General features: G+C 41.8%; 1 protein-coding gene across 1 annotated transcript; it reads right to left on the bottom strand.

The window, feature by feature from the left end:
• Positions 1–766: 766 nt before the first annotated feature.
• On the bottom strand, positions 767–20,653 carry LOC116895293 (calcium-activated chloride channel regulator 3A-1-like). Its single transcript, XM_032896605.1, has 14 exons — positions 20,482–20,653; positions 18,070–18,210; positions 17,726–17,873; positions 17,268–17,376; positions 15,334–15,511; positions 10,707–10,934; positions 8,432–8,665; positions 7,119–7,296; positions 6,014–6,114; positions 5,079–5,303; positions 4,390–4,660; positions 3,720–3,887; positions 2,904–3,143; positions 767–1,252 (listed from the first exon to the last, which is right to left on the bottom strand). Exons 1-14 carry the CDS (start codon positions 20,638–20,640, stop codon positions 915–917), a joined length of 2,718 nt encoding a protein of 905 aa, XP_032752496.1. The 5' UTR covers positions 20,641–20,653; the 3' UTR covers positions 767–914.
• Between the last annotated feature and the right edge of the window lie 1,497 nt (positions 20,654–22,150).

Here is a 22,150-nt window from a genome sequence, read left to right as displayed (position 1 = left end):
AGAAATTCTTGGTGTCCTTGTCAGAACCCAAAATTCACTCCACCTTAATCCTCTGAGCCTTCAAAACCCTACCTCCATACATTACCCATTCTCCAGTGTTCTGTTGAGTAACAGAACAGAGATTAATATGTTAAAGCCATTTGCTGACTTATGGATTCTGCCTGTTTTTCTTTCGCTTTCTCATTTAAAAAAATCACAGAGAACGTGTAATAATGCCTTAGCAGACTTTAAAATTTTTTCTTTTTTTTCTGGAGCCAGTATCATGCGATGTAGCTCAGGCTAGCCCAAAACTGGGCTATGTAGCTTAGGCTGATTTATAAACCTCCTACCTTGTCGCCCAATTGCTGCAGTCACAGTTATGCACTGCCACGTCTTCAGGATCTTCATGAAAAGATTTTATAATCCAAAGGCTAGCTAGATAGTTCTTTCACTATAAATATTCATTTTAAGATTGCTCTGTCAAGTTGGATTTCAATTTGAAATCACCACGTGTACTCATTGTCTACAGAGCACTGCTTTTTCTCCTCTGTCTGTTGTTTCCCAATGCTGTCTGGAAATTAGTTTGTGCTTTTCTTTTCGCTGGTTAATAATGAAAATAGACATCATTTTCTCCTCCTGGGCTTTGTATTCTGTTTCCTTGTGTAATTATTTTTATAAAATTACATGTTATATTTTCCACAATAGCTTTTAGATATATATATGTAGAAAATGACTTGTTCAGCTTAACTCATCCTTCCCAAAGGTAGATTAAGGAAATACTCTGATCGACATATAGCAACTTATAATTTTAATAGACTTAGATAGGAAATTGACAGTATTGAACATTCCCTTTTATGTTACAAAGAGTTATAGACAATGAGGAGAGTAAATTTCAATTCAAAGATGGAATTTTAGCTCTACTGCAAGTTTCTAGCTTAAAATATGAATAAAGTTGCAACAAATACCAAAATTGTCAAACTGGGTACAGGCATTTTGTTACCCAGATTAGGGTTGCTGGGTTCCTGTGGAGGAATAAACTTGACAGCCTGTGCGATGTTGGAGACCTCAGAGGTGAGACCGGCTTCATTTTCGGCCTGAATTGCAATGTAGATCTGGGTGCCGTTTTCTATTTTAAAACTTGCTGGTTTGAATTTAAATGTTTCTTCTGAGCCGGCCTCTTTAGGTATCAGACCGGAAGTATTCACTAAAGTAGCGTCGTTAAAATCTTGGAGACCAGGAGGATGCCTGCTCATTCTGATGACGTATCTATGCGCTGGAAGAGAGAGACACCACGCTGGTTAGAGTCGTGAGGATGGGTGTCTGCCTCTGCACAGCGCCTGTGTGGGAGTTCCGGGCAGCGCATGCGGGCTTTAGACTGAGAGCCCAGATACCGTTTGTGTCTGGTTATCCCATCTCGCGGACTTTAAAAGCAAGCATACCGTTATTGAAAATCAAAGTGTCCAGTTTCAGTGCCACAGGAATGCTTACTTCAGCGTCGTATGTTACCAGCCTTCCACCCAGAGTCCAGGCTTCTTTATAGAAAGATACAGAAAGAGCAGAACTCTGTTGTAAATTAGAACAAGGGACGCATAGTGTTCATGTGGAGCAAAACCGTAAGTATCTTCTGTTTTCTTTCCTTTAACTAAGTTGAAAGAAGGAGCGATGGGGAGCACTCAGAGAAGCACAGTTACGGGGAGGACGGGAGGGCAGGAGTCACAGGTCCCAGCTGCTGAAAGAGCACTAAGCGCCGGCTCAGGGCCTCTTCCCACCTCGGCGAGCACCTTGGTCTACACTGTTGTCTTTCTGATCTCCGTTATTTAAAGTGTGAAGCACAGATTTAGTCATTTTATTAATCTAACAGGAAGCTTTTGACTGCCGGGATTCTGCACGTGATATTTGTGAATGGTAATGAGTAGAAAGTGTTTAGAACCGTGTAGTGCATGTGTAATCAATGCATGACGGGAAGGCCAGCTGCTGAAACCACTGTTTTATCAAGAAAAGAAAGGAAGACGCCTGCGGGAGTACCACATTCCACACAGATTTTTGGAAATCTATCAGAAATGGACATAAAGCGTCTTATGAACTGCAAGGATAAAATATTTATAACCCTTACTTGGTATGAAGACTTTAATTTTTTTAAATGTTTTTAGGTAATGTTGGAGATATTTAAACTCTGAGGTAAATAACTGTTTTTTTCTTCCTTAATTAAATCCTCTAATAACATTGAGCTTCTCCATGGGTAAGTCCTGTCCATTCCACAATTATTCATACAGGCCTTGTTTTTCATTTAGGTGGATCTGTCTGTCTGTCTACCAATCATCTATGCATCTATCCACTATCTATCTATCCTATCTATCCTATCTATCTATCTATCTATCTACCTATCTATCTATCTATCTATCTATCTATCTATCTATCTATCTATCTATCTATCTATCTATCTATCTCTGTCTGCCTGTCTGCAGTTATCTGTTTACCTGGTGTATTTTGTACTTCGTTGACTTCTAAGAGCCAACCTGGTTCCAGAAACTCTGACAGTGTTTGTAGGCTCAACAATAATTGAATAAAATTGAGCAAAGACAGAAATACTTAGAAAATTACCCTTGTTTGGGACAAAAGGATACAAGAGAATGATGTTATTTCATCTTCTCAGTTAATTAAAAAATAGTTCAAATTCAAACAGGCAATTTGATAAAAGACAATCTGAAAAAATTGGACTTTTAAGTTATTAAAAACAGGAATAATTTGGGTCAGATTGTATCTTTCCTGGTGTCAGGCTTTATATTTAAATGTAAATGAATAATGGGGTTACTGTTACTTATTCCACAAATGTTACCCATAAATAAGACATTGGAGAAGCTTTAGAAAAATGAAACATAATGGGGTTTCTTTCAGAACATTTAAAAACTCAGTATCAAACTCACCTCTTCCTTTATCGAGAACCTTGCCAGGGGCCGTCCACGTAAGGTGAATATGATCACCTTTAAACTCAGCCTCCAGGTCTGTGACTTTACTGGGTGGGAACACATGAGCGTGGACGCCATCAGGGGGCGCTCCGGACACAGTAAACGACTCTCCAGAGGTTAGTCTGCTGAAGTCTTCCACTGCAGCTTCTGTAGCTTCTTCTGGGACTTCCGGTCTGGGTGGGTTCAGTATAATTTGATCTACATCCCCGTAACAAACAAACAAAAACAAATATATTGTAACTTTTATGCTGTCATGTCCTTGTAACATGATCTCGCAGATAGTCAGTGCAGATATTGAAAAGTTCGTTTTCATGAAGGAAAAGCTTGTTTTAGCGTCCTTTTGAAGTGGGCGAGGGGACGTGACATTTTAGTTAAGCTGCATTTTAACCCATCTTTATCCATACTCGCCTGTAAATTTTTTTGAGGACAAGAACTGTGTCTTATCCGTATTTGTAGCGTCAGCATCTAGCACAGAGCTTACTTCACGGAAGTGTTTAACATGTATGTGGAATGAATTGAGGCGGGTAGTAACATGCAGAATGGACCCATAGCCTGGATTTGACTGGAACATATCGATGACGGACTCCGTTATGCTTTTAATCTTTGCTATATTTTCTCCATCTTTATTAAATTGGATATTTCTTATTTTCATTTCAAATGTTATTCCCTTTCCCGGTTTCCAGGCCAACATCCCCCTAGTCCCTCCCCCTCCCCTTCTAGATGGGTGTTCCCCTCCCCACCTAAACCAGACATTTCCGTTTGACTGTTACTAACCATTTTCAACGTAGCCAGGTATATAGAGAGCCTTATTCTTTTGTTTCAGATTTAGTTTCGTGATGTTTTTTCTTGCCTGGGCACTGACTTTTAAGCTGTATCTGCCGTTTCCATGAAACTCCGTGAAATATCTTGAGTAGATGCCATCATTTCTGAGTGTATCCGCACCTTGGCATTGAAATGTAAGAGTTAGTCGTCTGGTAAGGGGAAAACGAGAGCTGTACCTGTGAGCACAGGGGATGGCAGTGGTCGCCTTAGAGTGGCACAGTTTCAAGCACAGGAATTCTAGTCACACTGTTTTGCTTTGAAGTTTGTCTTGGTCACATGATAATCCTGTGGTTTTGGAAGAACGCACAGTAGGTGTTCAGTCTTTTTTGGTGGTGCTCGGTGAGACAGTAACAGCTGTTCTTATTCCATATAAGAAACTCATCAAAATAAGAAAATATAAAGGTAACAAAGTGGATTAAAACACTGACACTGGAAGTGAGGAAAACGGTCCTCGAGTTCCCTCTGTGGTTCAGGTAAAACCTGACAGCTGGGCAAAGGTTTAACGCATTGCAGCTAGATTCCATTCACTTTGGAATACAGTTTTTAAGTGTTCAGGGGAACACTGAGACAGAACCCAGTGGAATGATTTTAAGTCTTCTGGTGTGGATACAGACTCCATTACCTGCCCCGTTGTCCCAGAGCTCCAGGGTGACTTGATGTCCAGTTTCAGATTCTATGACGGCTGTGACATTGGCTCCCAGAACAGGCAAAAACCCTTGGCTGACCCGTGCATACACAATCATCGGGCTAGGGTACTGGGCTGCGCTCTGACTCATGTGAGTGGTGGCCATGAGGGGCTGTGTGGTGGAACTTCTGGCTCGAGTGGTCACTGTCACAGTTAGCAACTGAGGTTTGACCCCCTTATTGAAGAGGCTGTAAGTCCAAGTTCCTGTCTGAAAAAAAATTTCTCTGTAAGAGCTTTGCTAATGTTTTCCTCCTCTGTGCATAGGATATCTATCTATCTATCTATCTATCTATCTATCTATCTATCTATCTATCTATCTGTGTGTGTATGTATATGTACATATATGTAATTGCTTAGATGTGTAAAAAGAGTGAGAGCTTTGGTGATACTGGGATTAGAGCCAGGGCCCCTGCAAGCTAAGCTGGTGAACCGTCGAGCTATTGCCCTGGTCTAAATAACGACTTTTAACATCTGATTTTATAAACTGATGATGTGGGTGTGAACCCTTCTGTATCCCATGAAGCTCACTTTTAAGATCTGTTGCTGCTTCAGGACTGGAAACATGGCCGATGTCTTTACTTTCTAACCTAAGTTGATGACCGACGGAAACGACAGAGTAGACCTACCTCGGCGATGCCTGGGATCTGAAGGCGAACAGAGAAGATATTTAGCTTATCTTCCTGGAAATCCGAGGTCCTGTAGTTTTTCCCTTTCGGATCTTGAAGGATAATTTCTGGCTTTTGTACTGTCCAGGTGACAACAAAGAACGTGTCGTTGCCGACGGTACTGTCCACAGGAACTGTGCCACTTAGCCATTCCTTCTCCTTAATCTCCAGGGCTTTGCTTTCCAACTGTCACAGAAATTTTAAATAAGATGCAGAAAGCCTAGGTGTTGTTACTATGGAATTTTAAAGTTTAGGTAGTTCAGCGTAATTCTGAATTTCAAAATTCTTTTCAGTTGAAACAACTTTTTGGTAAAAACAACATGTTAGGAATAAATGAAATAGCTGAAACTAAACCTATAAAAATTATAAAGATTGAAAATAATCTAAGGAATAAAGGACTGCAGGAGACAAGGCCATGGAAAACCAAATTCAATAGGGCAGTGTTTCTTCTACACGATGGAGCCATTTTGAGGTTAGTGTGGTGGTTTTAATAGGTGAGGTCCCCATAGACTCATGTTTGCGTGCTTGGCCATAGGGAGAGGCACTAATAGGAGGTGTGGCCTTCCTGGAGAAAGCATGGCTGGTGGGCTTTGGGGTCTCTTATGCTCAAGCCAAGCCCAGGGTGGCATCCTTCTGATGCCTGCAGATCAAGGCGTAGAACTCTCAGCTACCTTTCCAGCACCATGTCTGCCTGTGTGCAGGATGTTTCCACCATGATGATGATGGACTGAACCTCTGAAACTGTAAGCCAGCCCCGATGTCAACTTTTCCTTGATATCCATGGTGTTTCTTCACAGCAGTAAAACCCTAACTAAGCCAGCTAGGGAGCTAATAACTAGGGTGATGTGCATTCATTGAGACAGCAAGACAGTGAGAAAACAAAGGGTTTTGCTGACCTGCAGAGCCTGCTGGGACAGGCTGCCACTTTTGGATGAAATCCCACTGAAAGCGTCGATCAGGCCGTTGATGCCTTCACTGGCATAAAAGCGACGCCCTCCTAAAGGGACATTTTAAGTGGGGAAATCCTGTTTACTCTGTGTACTCTGAACCGGTTGTCGAGGACTTCAGTTGCACCCCCCAAAGATTACTTTTCAAGGTCCTCAGGGTCCCAGGGAGGAATTACTTGCTCAAAGTCAGTGTGGTAAGAACCAAGGGAAACCTGAAGAACTTCAGTTGTTGGTTAGATTAATCAGTCACCAGGAGAGAGTGCAGGTTACTGTAGCAACCCCTGGATTCCGTGATATAATTAATAACACAACCGTGAGATTTAAGCCAGCTCTTCTAGGTGTGTGGCTTATTTTCTGGTTGGATCAAAACCACATCAAGGATAACAAGACCCTGACTGTTTAGAGTGGAGGGAAGTAAAAATAGATAATGGGGACATTAAAGGGAAGAGAGAGGTTGCGTGCATGCAAGAAGCTAAGAAAGAATAGATTGCAGAGAACCAATTGCCTAAAATATGGCATTCATTACACACTTATGTAACTGCTAGGTGGCAGAAAGCCCGCCTGGAAGACTAGTGAAGTAGCCACATGGGGGCTTGTGTGGTCAGGCTTAGAATATGTCAGGCTGTGATGAAATACTACTTGGTGGGGTGAGTTCTGAGTGGTAGTCAGGACTCTTCGGCGAATCATGTACAGTCTCTGGGTTCCCATTTGTTCTGTAAAATCTGGATGCCTGAAGATTTTCTGTCAAATCAAATGGTATTTTTAAACCGAGGAATAATTTTGGATGCCGTTGGGAAGCCATAGAGAAATAAGGCTATGATTATCGGCGCCGGTTGAAATTAGGTGAAGAAAAAACGGTGACAACAGATAAGTGCCATGAGACCTTGGTCTACGGAAGAGCGGAGGGGAGGGGAAAAGAACCCAAGGAGCAAGAAACAATGATTGACTTTAAGACAGGGAAATTTTTGAGCAGTTTTCAGTTTATGGAGAAAGATCATGTTCAACAGAAAGACGACAGAACATTTTCTATCCAAACTCTGTTCTGAAGTTGTACCTGTCATGTTCGACAGAGTCTCCAGTTCTCGGGCAGCGTCAGGCCCCAGGGCGATGGTGTGAATGACGGCACCGCTGTGTTTGACCTCCTCAAAGCATGAACTTATTTGATCATCTTCCCCATCTGTTAGCAATACAATCTCAGAACCGGAAGTACTCTGCTTACTGGAGGTAATTGCCTGAAGGGGGAAAGGCACATTATTAATCACAGAAGAGTAATTTCTGAACAAAAGAAAAAGTAAGAACAAACTGCTTTAGTCGTGGAAGAGTCCTTAGGCTTCTGCTCAGGGTGAGCTAACTGCGTTATCATTCCCGGCTGAGCTGGCCTGTGGAACCGGGGGTAATGTACCAGTTTTGAAAGCCAGAGTCTTGATAAACTTGGTCTTCCAATGCATGCGTGAGTCACGGCAGTCCTATACAAAGTTAGTAAACATCTTCTCTTAATGTCCTAGTGTGTACTTGGGGATAGGCAAGCGACCCAGGCGGTCACGGCCATCGAGCAGTGTGGCCGGGCTCGCATGGACTCCCCAGGAAAAGCTGGTGGGTAAGCGAGCCTTCAGGGCCAGGCTGGGGTTGACGAAACTGACCGAGTTGATTTACCCCAAAGCGTTTAGAGCAGAATGTGGCTGGGATCGCGTGCTTCTAAGGCCAACATGTTCAGAGTAGCAGTGACTCCTTAGAGGCAAGAAGACTAGTCTAAGGGGTGACTTCCTATTTGGTCTCAGTATTTGATGATGTGTGGACTGAAGCGGAGGCTAGCTTAGGTGGGAAACCGTGAAAATCAAGATTTACCAACACGCAGTTGGCCACATCACCAAACAAGCGCTCCTAATGTTGTAGTTTATAATTTTAGCACCGTTAAACTTCCATCCATATTAACTTCCATCCATGCTCTTCATGCTTGGTCCTTGGCTGCCTGAGGACCGCACCGAGCTCTGCGATTTTAAGTGTCAATTTGGTGGGCCAGGAATTTGGGTACCCACAGTATCAGATGGAACCCACAGCCTCCTTTCAGTTTTTCTCAATGGCATTGCATTCTACTCATGGTGGTGCCAGAGAGACTCCTCACTCAGATTTCGCTATTCAATCACTGACCTCCCCTTGCGTGTGCACACCCCAGTGCCACTTAGCCCTGGATGTTCCACCAGGCGACCGGGGGCTGCGGAGAATGGCAAAGGTTACTTTCTTCTCTGCGCAGATGATTGGTCTCCATCAGGTTAGACTATTAGTAAACGAGGAACCCGTGAACTCACGACCCTGGCTGAAAGTGAAAGAAGTGGTCAATGGCAAGGGATAGTAATTCATTTCCTTAACCTCGAATCCTTTTCTGAGTCCGTTGCAAATTGAAGTTCCGCCAGCAGCTTCTTGGGGAAGCTTTGCACTGATCTCTAGGTAGGAGCTGTCGTTGGTCATTCTTATGAGGTTATTTTGGACTATAGCAATGCTATCAAACGTGACCAGGCCGACCAAGGATTCCTTCTCAAGGATTTGAATTAAGTACAGCTCTGCTGCTTGGTTCATTAGGGTGAGACGAGTGATGGGGTCTCCCTGTTTAAAGAAAAACATAAAGAATTACACACTTGAGCACACGCAATGCACTCACAGATACACACATACATACACACGTGTACACACACATACACACGTGTACACATGCATTCGCGTGCACACACACATGTATATATGAGAACAACTCTGGAGTCTTTTTAAATTTTATCATACTAGTGAAAGGCAAAAATCACCAAGGGCCATAGATCTTGATGATAATTGATTAGTATATTTTTAAGGCATATCTTCTTCAGTTTGGAGGTTTGAGAGTTAGCTCTAGCGGTTAGGTGCTCTTTTCTGTTCTTGAAAAAGATTCCGGTTCAGTTTCCAGAGCCCAGATGAGGCTCACGACTGTCCGCACCTCCACTTGCAGAGGACCTGAGTCCTCCTTCAGCCTTCGCAGTCCGAGACACTCAAGTGACGCATACACATAATTCAGGCAATGCACTCACACACAAAATAACATAAATAAATCCTAAGACTGCTATCTATATTCATAAAAGTCTTATCTTTTTATATAACAATCTAATATTTTCTCTGAATGAAATATTTTTAAAATGTATTTTTTTTTGGTAAATACCAAGTAGAAAAGTGTCAAAAATGTCCAACTATAGGGAATTGACTAAATTATAGTACAAACATATGACATAATTATTAAATATAACAATTATTTTCTGTTTTTCCGTTTTTCTCCTTCATTGAGAATAGATTTTTTCCCCTTATACGATGTATCCTGATTATAGATTCCCTCCCCCATCTCTCCTCCACTCCCCTCCCTTTCTGTCTCTCATTAGAAAAGAGTAGGCTTCCAAGAGACAACAAAAGATGACCAAATAAAATATAATGAGATGAAGCAAAAATTAGCACACTGAAGCTGGACATGGCTACCCAACAGGAGGAGGAGACCCAGGAGCAGGCACAAGAGTCAGAGACCCACGTGCTCTCACAGTCAGGAGTCCCATCAAAATACTAAGCTGTAACTGTATATGCTGAGGACCTGATGCAGACCCGTGCAGGCCCTGTGCTTGCTGATTCAATAATAATATGATGTAATTATTGAAATGTTTCACAGAATCTTTTTAAAGGCACATTATGTAAAAGATTGGGTTATAAAAACATACAAAATATAATCAAGGTTTTGAAGAAAAGAGTAAACATTAAGAAACAGAAAAGGGCTTTTACTCCCTCTGCCCCTTCTCTCCCCATTCCCCTTCCTCCTCTCTCTCTCCATGTGTTCCTGGCTGGCCTCGACCCTCTACTTCTCTCCTCTCCTCTCCTCTCCTCTCCTCTCCTCTCCTCTCCCTCTCCTCTCCTCTCCTCTCCTTTTCTCCCCCCCCCCGCTTTTCTCTGTCTCTACTTGCTCAACTCTCCATCCCATGCCTTAAAATAAACTCTATTCTATACTGGTACTACTACTACTACTACTACTACTACTACTACTACTACTACTACTACTACTACTACTACTACTACTACTAACTACTACTAGAAGAAGAAGAAGAAGAAGAAGGAGAAGAAGAAGAAGGAAGAGGAGGAGGAGGAGGAGGAAGAAGAGGAAGATGAGGAGGAGGAGGAAGGAAGAAGAAGAAGAAGAAGAAGAAGAAGAAGAAGAAGAAGAAGAAGAAGAAGAAGAAGAAGAAGAAGAAAGAAGCAGCAGCAGCAGCAGCAGCAGCAAAACAGAATGATGTGATATGGTCAATGGTGGCACCACGGATAATTTTTGTTTGTTTCTTTCCTTACTCTTTTTTGAGATGAGATCTTGCTAGATTGCCCAGGTTGGCCTAAAACCAACTGAGGCTTGCTGTCTCATCCTCGGAGTGGTTAAGTCTATAGGTAGGCACTGTCACATCTGACTTCATTTCTCGCTCTGTGCGCAGTTAAACTTTTCCTAGTTAGAACCAAAAGTTACAACCCCATTTATTTCAGTGTTTCATTGGCATAAACACCTCTGTTAGTTTATTAGAGCTAAAATAAAATTAAATTATAATCCTGTATTTAGCTTAAATACTCAATTTAAGAAATTCAGCATATAGTGCCTTACTGAGCTCATGCTTCCGGATTTATCGAGCACCAAGCAGACCACTCGCTGTCTGGACTTGAGCAAGGAAAACGTGGGTGGAGGAGGGGCTTCTGTTCCTCTCATGGGAGGGGCATGCTGAAAGTCAGCGGACTCCTTGATTACGTCCCACGTGCTTCTGCCATTGCATATTTTGTTTTGTAGGTTTGGGGCTTCCGTATTATGGGTTTTTTCTGTGCAAAATTCAACCACCTGAAAAAAAAAACCAATTAAAACTTGATGTAATATAGAGCAGATCGTCTTTTTTTTCTTTTCCAAATATAAAGTTAGCCACCACGTGCATCCTGAACAGGACTTGCCTCCTGACAAGAATTACTTCATGTTAGATGCTTTGTCGTCCATTTTACATGGATGTGAAAGCGGGCAGCGCTGTCAATGCTGTGACCAACGCTGTTTGGAGGTTTTAAAGTTAGATTGTCAGTGCAGAGTGTGGCCGTGCGTGTGGTTACGCTACCTTCTTGCTTACTCGACCACACTTCTCCAGGACCCAGTATCCTGAATTAAATGTAAGAGAAGAGTGTGTGGTTTCTGGTCATTTCTGTCCCCTAAAAGCAGAATGGGAGAGGTGGCCATCTTTTACTGTGTGTGCTGTGCATCTCCACAGTGAGCCCAGAAACTTGAGGACAGACACCCTAACAGTCTAGCTTGCTATCAGTGCCTACGAGTTTTGACACATGAACAGCACCCTTGGAAGATAATAAACGTGTAAGAGATGCAGTTATTTCTCCAAGTGATGAATTGCAGCTAATAATTCCGCCAGTGGATGCTTTTATTACTTGAAACCTCAAAAATCCTCCAGGTTTTGAAAACCTGGAGAAAGATGGGAAAGTGTCCTTATAAACTACCCCAGAATCCAGGAAGGAAACTCCTTACCGTCAACCCACAGAAACGGTTTTTAAGTCATTTCCTTTAGCGCCCCCTCCTGCCATGTTTGCAGTGTTAAGCTCAGACTCAACACTAGCTGATTACATCTGCATTTCTCACACACTGTAAGAGCTTTGTTTCTGACATGGTGCAGGTTCAAATCTCCCGAATGAGGTTCTATTGGGTGGGGAGAAAATATGGATGCAAACAAAGGCTTTCTTCACATCCTTCCAGCTGTGAGGTGATGCCTGTCACACTGTCCCCTCTTCCCCCTGCCGTTGTCTTTGAATCAAGTCCCTCCCCTGCCTATTTCCGGGGCTCCCAGCTGACCTCCCAGCCTCACCCATCCCATCCAGTCCCATCCCATCCCATCCCACCCACCCCACCCCATCCCATCCCATCCCACCCCATCCCATCCCATCCCATCCCATCCCATCCCATCCCATCTCTGCCTTCACAATTGTATTGCTATATTTCTGGGGGAATTAAGCAGCTACCTCACCATTCGTCCAAAGTAGAGAGGAGAAAAACCCAACACCCTAGCTTTGTAGCTTTGCGGGTTCAGCCCCATTTCCTGCCTCTTGTTCAGCATGCATTTCTTGATTCCACCATAGAATGTCGTCCATCTCTAGAGTGCACCAGAAACTTTCACCCGAATTCTCACTCACCCTAATGGTGATTTTGTACAAACTATGAAAAACGCCATTTTATTACAAGCTTCTATTCTCCCCAAATTATTCTAACAAGTATTAGAATCTTTCCGACAGCAATGGAAATCTTTAGACAATTCTCACCTTGGCGTTGCAGGTAGCAACTCTGCCCGGTGGCTCTAGTTGCTGTCAGTCTGTCTCATTGCCTCGAATTCTTTCTCTCTTACCGCTTCGCCAAATTCAGACTCATTTCCCAATCCCAGCTAAAAAGCACATCCACTCGGAAGCCATCTTCCTCGGCCCTTTCGTATGACTCTGATTCATACACCCGTGTCTCTTCCTACTTGGCTTTAATTCTGCCTCAGTACTTCTACTGCTCTCCCTAGAACGCTTCTCTAGGAAAATTATTTTTAATTATTTATTTGGTGTCAGTTCCTAACACAGCACTGAACTTAAAATGGAGAGAATTCTGTCTATGGGCTGGAAGGAGCGGAGGGGGAATATTCAGTATTGTGTGCTGTCCATGTCCAGAGCTTGAGGTTATGTTCTGGGCTCGGTATGTCATATATTTAATCTATAGCGTGATAATTAGAAGTTCGTCCTATGTGGGATAAGATGTTTGGTTAAAACACAGTGCTTCTCTCTGAACAATGTCCTGTGTAATATGCTTCCGTGCCTTTCCTTACTGCTTGTGTCCCAAATAGGCAGCGGTTGTATCCTGATGGTCAAATGCCCGGCGGTGTGTGGTTGAGGACAGGCAGTGTGTGGATCTGATGATCCTCTTGTGTCAGGTAATTTCTGGTCTGCTTGGATGCTGAATATTTTGTTGATCCAGGCTCAGCCAGTCCAAGTGAACTATCCTTGCTCACGTCAGATATTTCTAGAAGAAGGGTCCATTTAAAACGTTGTCTACTTCACACATTTCAGAAGAAAACTTCAAACTTTCCTCATTGTCTAGGTGCCACAACAATTTTTAATTCCATCAGAAACTTTTTTTTTATGACCGGGGTAGTGTTTGTTGCTCGTGTGTTAGTATACGAGGGACTGCTTCTTTTCAATTAAGCTGGTCTTATCATTTAGAGATGCAACTTTGTTTTGTTTTTAAAACATTTAAAATATTCTCATCTAAGATATTCTTACATTTGCACACATGTTTGTAAGGTAAACACAGTATGCTTATATAATATAAGACTGGAGAGTAGCAAAAGAAGTCACCAACAGTAAATAGACAACCTTCACCATGGCAGGAAACACTTGCAGATGGTTCACGACAAGAGACTTACCAATTTATAAGGAACTCAAAGAATTTAGCAGCAAAATCTTCCCAGAAATAACAAGATTTAAAATAGTCGGATGGTGTAAATAGATGTTTCTCAAGAAAATACATCTAAGTGACTGACTGGAAAGTAGGCGGAAAAGAGCTCCTCACCACCAACCATCAAGGAAGTGCAAGCCAAAGCCACAGTGAGGTCTAGTCTCACGCCAGTCAGAGGGCTAAATAGACAAAAGGAAAATGCTAGAGAGGTCCCTAAAACGGGGAATGTTCATGCGTGGTAGGAGTCTGAGTTAGCATGCTGGGGAAAATAAAATGGGAGTTTGTAAACACTAAAAAGTAGAAACACTATATGACCAAGCAACCTCTAACTCTATTTCTATCTCTCTCTCTCTGTCCATATCTATATATGTTGTACAGATATCCAGCAACCACATCAACTGCACATCCATGTTAGTCACGGTGTTCAAAGTGTAAGCCCAACCTAAGTGTCCGTCAGTGGACGAGTGGACTAATAAGAGGTAGTTACCCACACTCAGGTATTTTTCACTCATAAATAAGAACAAAGCACTATTGTGTGCCCCAATGTGAGTGAGCCCAGAGAACACTGTGCTAAGTGATATAATTGGAGCACAAGAAAATAAATGCTTTGTGATCTCACAAATACACTGAGGCTAAGAAAACCGGTGTAATAGAAGTAGAGTAGAATGCTGGTCATCGGCAACTGGGAATCCAAGTGAGGAGGACACAGAGAGGTTGATTAATAGTATAAAATTATAGGTAGATTGCTGGAATATATTCTAGTGTTTAATAGCAGAATAGAGTGACTTTAGTTAACAGTCATTTGTGCTTGAAAATAGCACGATGAGAGGATTTTGAATGTTCTTACCACAAGAAAGAGCATAAATCTTTGAGGTAATGAATATGCTAATTAGTCCTATTTCAGCATTAGGCATTATGTCTGTCTATTGAAATGTCACATTTATCCCATAAATTTATTATGTGTCAAGTAAAAATTAAAAATTTAAACGATTGGACTTACTGAGAGAAAGAGATGACTCCATATTTTCAAAATGTAAATTTTAAAATTAGAAATTTAAGGCTTCATTTGTACCTACCTTGCATCAGCACTGGATTTAAACTTGTTTCTATTAGACCCCATAAACATAGGGATAACAACGGAGAGCATGTATTTTAATTGCCATTTTTAAAGTGAGGGAACTAAACATCAGATTTAGCAGTGTTGTGCCAACGATGTCTTGGAAACACACATTAGGTTTCTGTGTCAAATCCATCAACTCTAACACATCTGTTGGTACCCCTCAAACTACGTATCTACACCATTGTCTTTGAGAACTTAGACTCTTATATCTGTTCTGTGGAGACAGGACCATCTGGACTTCCCAAAGATTAGCATTTTATAATGGCTTGGTGAACCTTAGCGGGAAGACAGTAGACCTGGACTGTCGCCAGGAAGCTCCACTGTGGGTTCCGTTAGGCTGGTGTGAGGAACCACCGGGGAGTGGACTGATGTGAGGTTGCCGATCTGCACACCAGCCCAACAGACACTAGTGAGGAGAAGACTCTAAGATGTTATGTGACTCAAGTAAGAAGGGTACAGTGCTACCTTTGCAGACAATGGGCTAGAAGGGATAGGATTCTCTCCAGACACATCCCGACCCTACCTGTAGAAGGTAGCCTCTAATCGGTTCAGTGGGTCATTTTCTTCTGCTTTGTGGATATAAAGCTTCACTGCTTAACTCTGTGCAAAGGTTCCATTGTGAGAGAAATGGGAAGTACTTACAGAATCGAGACTTTGCAGGAACATTATGGAGGCCCTGGCTGTCTGGGATTTGTTTGGGATAAATGTACACTTGGGTTCCGGTAGTCCTGTCTTTGAATCTCGCCGGCATTTCCTTGTCACGCAACTGCCTCCCTGACACTCATGGACCACATTGGTGCCAGTGATGTCGGTGGAACACCTACAATAATAGAGTTGGATTACCGTTGGTGGTGCTAGCTGTTGGGCCCAGGGGCTGCACATGCTAGGCTAGTTTCTGTCATAAAGCTACACCCTCAGCCCCAGTTTTGAAGCTTCCCTCACTCTCTCCTGTCCTGAAGTTTTTTCCTCAGTGACACATCCTCTTGGTCATGCACCAAATATTTCATTTTGACAAGAGTAGGCACAATGTTTACCTCTACAAACCTTGGTTTTAGGAAAACAACAATAACACCCAAACAACCCCCCCCCAAAAAAAACCCCTGCATTTTCAGTGTATGGTTTTAAAATCCATTGGCTTCCTAATATGATCAACAAATCTATTTTGTCTGTGGGCTACAGATAATTTGATAAATATCAAACTTACACGGGTATTACAAAGATTCAATTAGATAAGATTTGCAGAGGAATTAGATTTTTACTGAGGACAGGAAAATCAAAATATGATTAATATCCCCTTAAATTTCCATGTATACATTACAAGGTTGTAAATGTATAGTAATTTGCAGCCTACGTTTTTATAATGAGTGAGCTAGACTAAATGAAGAGCTGGAAAAAAATATATGCATCAAACCATTGGGCTTCATGACCAAGATAATTGCTAAATCCCTGTCGGAGAATGGAGGAGTGAGGTTCAAAGGATTCTCAAAAACCAAAGCAAAACAAAACAAAACAACAAACCCCCAAACCTACCTGCCTGCCTGCCTGCCTGTCTGCCTGTCTGTCTGTCTTCTTACTCATACTTCATGACATTAATTCATTTCATAAATCTGATGTATTGTAAGGATAACGGAGATTTCTTTTCAAAAGAGGTTGGCCCCAAAGCTTAACTTACACGTGGAAAGACTCAAAGTTTCTGGACACAGAGCAGGAGCCCAATGAATTGGGCTTTAGGGGCTTGTTTTAACATATATATATATATGTATATATATATATACACACATATATACATATGTATATATCTTTTTATTACTGATCATAAGGAAACTCCTTCATTTGTTTAATGGTACAAATATTTATCACTTGATAACTGTTTAGTTTGAGAATTTTATGTTGAGAATTACAAAAACAAAATTAAATTAAACTAAAAACTAACTCACTCACTCACTAACTCACTCACTCACTCACTCACTCACTCAAGGATCTTAAACTCTATTGGGAGAAAACAAAACAACAAGATAAGCTGGTTATGTGCCAGGCCCACGCACGCTCTCTGGGACTGTCTTCAAGATAAGCTGCTTAGTAAAATGTGTGCACAAGTCCCACGCATGCTCTCTGGAATTCTCTTCATGGCATCTAACCTCAAACGGGAGGGGCAGAAAGATTAAGAGGAGAAATAACTAAAGGTTGAAGAGGCCTTGTCTAGGCAAGGGATGGTTTTGTGGTGTGAACGTGGGAGTCGGAGGCCAGGGATGCTCACAGCTGAGTTTAGGTGCACAGCTCCAGGCAGTTCCACAGAGCACGCACTGCAGAGGGGACAGGATCCTCTTTCATCAAATTGACATTCTCTCACAGAGTCACTTCCTCAAGACACCAATTGCTATTGTTCCCAATACTTGAAAACAATATTCTAAATGTTTCCTACTACCTTTAATTTAAAAGTCAAATTAAATGTCCTACCAGTTCACACATAGAGCTTGAATAGATCAACCCCCAGATTGTCCTCAACCACCCAATACAGAAAGCTGAAGGGCAGTAAATAAGAAGTTGTAGCATCAGAGTAGTTCACACGGGGATACCTTGTTGCTTCGACAACATTCTTTCTCGATAGGTAGAAGGGACGTTCTTTGTTGTACTCATCAAATACTCCCCACCGGAGATGGGCCCACTCATGGACAAAGACTCTGCCTGAGAGAGAAGATTATCACCTATAAATCTTGTTAAAACAGTTCAATATGGATCCCTCCTGTTTAAATTTCTTGCTCATCTGTTAGCCTGAACTAGAGAATTCTAGAAATGAATGTTTCTCATTAGTTCATAAATGGTGAAAGAGAACAACACTGTCTCATGACTCATGTAACTATTAAATCTGTATATACAACAGGTTGGCTATAATTAGCATATTCTAAAAAAATAGCATATTTCTTAATGAAGATATTATCTAATGCTTACTTTTCCAAGTCTTAGAAATCCACATTAATGTTAGTGGTTTGCTTTTCCCCAGTGGAAATAAGAAGGATAAAGTAGCTATTTGTACCTCGGGGTCCATAGATACTCAAGTTATCAATGAGCAGGAAGTTTGGAGTGAAATGTATGTACCGTCCTCTGTCCCCACACTGCCCATATTGAAGGGTGTAGGGATCGTCTCCATATTTCAGATGAGGATCGGCAACTATGACGTCTGCCTAAAATGCAGAACAAACCCAGTCAGATGCCAGGAGCCTTAGAATCCAGAGATTTTGCAAACAAGGTCTGTCTCACTTAACTGGTAAAAGCTATGTTACTAGTTTCATTCCCTACAGCATTAGCATTCACCACAAGGTACAAGTACTCATCTATAAAGGCGACAGGAAGAGGCTAGCAGATAGATGTGACACCTACTTGGTCATATGATTCTTGTTTCGGTGTTAAGTACTCAGTTTTTGACTTCCAGGTTATGGGAACTAGAATGCTCACGTTCCTGAAGTAAAATCTTCTCCCGGTGGCTTCAAACAGGTAAGTGGAGGCTTGAGTTACCATTTCCTGACAAAATGAGAAGTGCATTGTTGTAATAATGTCACACAACAAAATTAGCATTGAAGTACGTACACAAACTAGAAGCAAATTGGAGCTCCTTTCCGTCAAACAGAATGATTTTTACCAAGTCTCAAGTCTGTATGTTTCTCTTCGTGTGCCCAAATTCACATCTATTTTTACCTGATTCCCCTTGTGGTCAGCAGTGTAGGCTGGAGATAGGAATGAAGAGGTTGGGTCAGTTTTAAAAGTAATTAGGATCGGAAGGCTGTGGGAGATGCTCAGAAAATGAGAGGGAAGGGTAAGAGTCTAAATCTACAGTCAGCGCCCTGGCTTACGGTGGAGGGGCGGAGTTGAGTAGAGGCATCGTGGCCAATAGCCCAGCTCCTAATGTTGATGAGGACAGCAGATAAGCACTGCACCGAGCCATCTCTGTTGGACAGGCAAAAACTGTGGAACTTTTCTGCAGCTTGGAGTGCCAATGAACGATATGTAGGAAGCGGGTTGTTCTCCTCCTGTTGCTGCATCTCTTGGCCTGGGTAAGATTCTAACCATCCTTGGAAAAGGCGGGCAAGGGAGCGAGGTCAATCAAAATGGCTGCGCTCCCTCTTTTGTGCCATTTTGACAAACAAGCAAGAGCTCTCGGTTTTGTTTTTATGAAGCGGGGCTGATGTGGGTGCAGATGCTAACCAGCATTGTGAGGAACAGCAAGGAATCCAAAGCGCTACCAGCAGCAGAGAGCACGGGAAGATAATTCATGATTTTCTGCACCAGAAAGCACCCCGGAACGCCCAAGACACTTAGCCTGTACAGAGGACGGAGTGCGAGAAGCAGAGTTGCTGGGGACACAAGGAGGAAGCACATATGCTGAAAATGAAGAAGAAAAGACACTCCTGCGAGTGCACAGAGGTGGCCTGCTCAGGGCTCAGAGAATGGAGGGTAGCTAAGCTCCTTGGATTTGTTCTATGTTTGCTTTGACCGAGCACATCCTGAGAGCTACTGTGCTGTGCACAGAGCACCGTTCTCGAATGGCAGTCTTCTCGCTTTCTTAATCTTATATTTTTAAGCCCTCAGTCACAAACTTTTAATGTTTGGTATATTGTTATATTTGATGTTAACTTTGTCATTAATAAGCACACTATACTTAGAGAAGAGAGAACTCAAAATAAATGTAGTAAACATTTCTTATTAACATCAAATATAGTAACAGACCAAGTTTTACCAAGTGGTAAAAAAAATATGTAGGGACAGTTAATTTCATTTTGGGCATTGATTTTAGGACTGTAATTCTCTTAATATTCTTATTTACATAATATTTAGAGTCTTTCCCCTTAGTCATATCTTAGTGATACTGAGAGGATCTAAGAATAGAGTGCGTATTAAAGCACTATGTGCTATAAAACCTTTTATTATATTGGAACAAGTAAAATTAGAAACAAATCAACTTCAAAAACTGTTTAAGTTTTCCTTTAAGGTAGGAGAGGTAAGAGTTTTCGGTTTTCCAAAGCTGAGTGTGTAGGAGCAGCTGGCGGAGTGCACAGGACAAGCTGCGGGAGCTTCTGCATTCATCTGCTGTACAGACTGTGCGAACCATTATTAAGATAAAGTATGAGAAGTCTTCCCCACTGCTCTGAAGTCTATCACCTTACCTAGTTAATAAATTAACTGATTTTAATGTATGATAAAATATAAAGCTAAGCAGGTTCTCATCTTGACCCTAGATAATCCTGAAGACATAATGGAGATGGTCAAAGAGTCCTTAGGAGTGTAAAACTGTGTGTGAGTGTGTAACCGTGTGTGTGTAACTGTGTATGTGTGTGTAACTGTGGCGTATGTAACTATCTCTGAGTGTGTATCTGTGTGTATAATTGTGTGTGTAACTGTGTGTGAGTGTGCAACTGTGTGTGAGTGTATAACAGTGTGTCTAACTGTGTGTGAGTGTGTAACTGTGGTGTATGTAACTGTGTGAGTGTGTAACCATGTGTAACTGTGTGTATAACTGTGTGACCGTGCAACTGTATGTGACTGTGCAACTGTGTGTGTGTAACAATGTGTGAGTAAGTGTGTGTGTGTAACTGTGTTTGAGTGTGCAACCGTGTGACTATGTAATTGTGTGTGTAACTGTGAGTGTGTAGCTGTGTGTGAGTGTGTAACCATGTGTTTAACTGTATGTGAGTGTGTAATTGTGTGTGTGAGTGTGTAACTGTGTGTGTAAGTTCAGATGCGCAGTCAACAGAATTATTGACCTGAAAATACACAGGTAATAAAAACCCTTCTTACCTTTAAGCTTGGGATGAGTCTTTCATCCTCTGGTACACTGGGGTTAATTGCAATGACCACACCCTCGTATCCATTGTTGTTGAGATGGACCTTGGAGCTTTTCACATCCTGCAAGAGATGCAGGGTGAGGAACAGAAGGACCTTCAGACCTGGCACCATGCTCGCACATGCTATGGTGAGACAGTGGTGGCACAGAAGGGTATTTATGTGAGTGCTTCTCTCAGGGATTTGAATCAAGTCCAGAATATTTGCATATATGTGTGGAGGGAAATCCTCATGTTTCTTGGTGACTTCCCTCATTGCTTTCATTCTAGAGACTTAGCAGCTCAATGTCAATGAGGATTATGGTAAACCCATTCATTGTTCTTTCTAAAGCACCAAGTATTTACTCAAGTGAGTGATCCTTTTGGATTGTTGGTGTAGTTATCCTCATAGTTGTGGGTATTTGTCATGGCCATCGCTTTCATCACCACCACCCTCATCATCACAATGATACAGCACCACGGGGCTAAGTTGTCAGGGTCTGTTTATCCGGCGAGGATAGCAACTGATTAAAAAAAAAAAAGCAACAGGAAAGAGAAGATGGAAAAGGCTTGTGTTAAAAAGCAAAAAACAAACAGGGCTGGAGTAGGTGTGGCAGCAATGTATCCCTTTATATTCGTTCTTGAGATGGGACTGTTAGAAGCGCAGAGCTTCAAAACCGGCTGTGGATCCCATGGGATTTTCTTTTGTTATATTCCGTGATAGCTCCCTGTTTGCTTCGGTTTTTGAATGGCATTGATTGTTCCACGTCCTTTTGTAACTTGAGAACTTAATTCACTTCACCTAAGATTTCGGCTTTTTGAATTGAATAAAGTGCTCTATAGCTTGAGCCCATGTACTATGTCATTATGAGTTGGCTCGGAGCAGGCTGAATGTGCACCAGACTCCTTGTCCTGGTCACTTAAAAGTCACATATTTCTCTGTTAGGGTTGTATGACTCTTTCTTTTAAGCTTTGTGTTTTGTGAAATATCTGGATTATTATGAGATGTTGGGGATGCTGAATGAATAAATCCATGGAAAATATTCCACGAAAGTGTCTGGACTCCTAATTAAGGGTCAGTAAATAGCATATGTTACATGCTATAGCCTATTTTGCTAATCAGATGAGTCTGCCTGAGACTAGAGCAGGACCTGTGGCTGTCAGAGTAACAGCTGTAGCTTCTTGGAAAGCATTTGCCTTAAGTTTTGGCATGATCTTACCCTTGCTAGTCCAGGCAAGATGTGAAGGCATCTACAAATTCTTCCTAAAGAAATATTTTTCTTTTCTTTGGATTTGCTTGAAGTGCTGCTATTATGAACTATCAGAACTGTTTTTGCTATTCTGGCAAACATAACTTTTTTTCTCTTTACCTGGTTGTAAATTGAGTTGGAAATAAGCGATTTCTTTTTCTTTTTGTCTCTCAGTCTCAATTTTCTTACCTGTAAGGTGAGAACAATAATACCTGTAAAAGGAAATTCATGAAGGTTAAATGAAATAATATGTGAATCTGGATTTAGTGGCTGCCACTTCTTCAAGCAAGCAAACAAGTAAAACGATAAGAAAAAAGGATCCATGAAAGCCATTACTGTACTCCTCTGGCACATAGTAGACCATGGCGAATTAATGTTTATTACTTGATTTTCCTG

The sequence above is a fragment of the Rattus rattus genome, chromosome 3 (genome assembly GCF_011064425.1).
Source record: "Rattus rattus isolate New Zealand chromosome 3, Rrattus_CSIRO_v1, whole genome shotgun sequence".
In the NCBI taxonomy this organism is placed as follows: Eukaryota; Metazoa; Chordata; class Mammalia; order Rodentia; family Muridae; genus Rattus; species Rattus rattus.
This window is presented reverse-complemented; position numbering and strand designations above follow the sequence as displayed.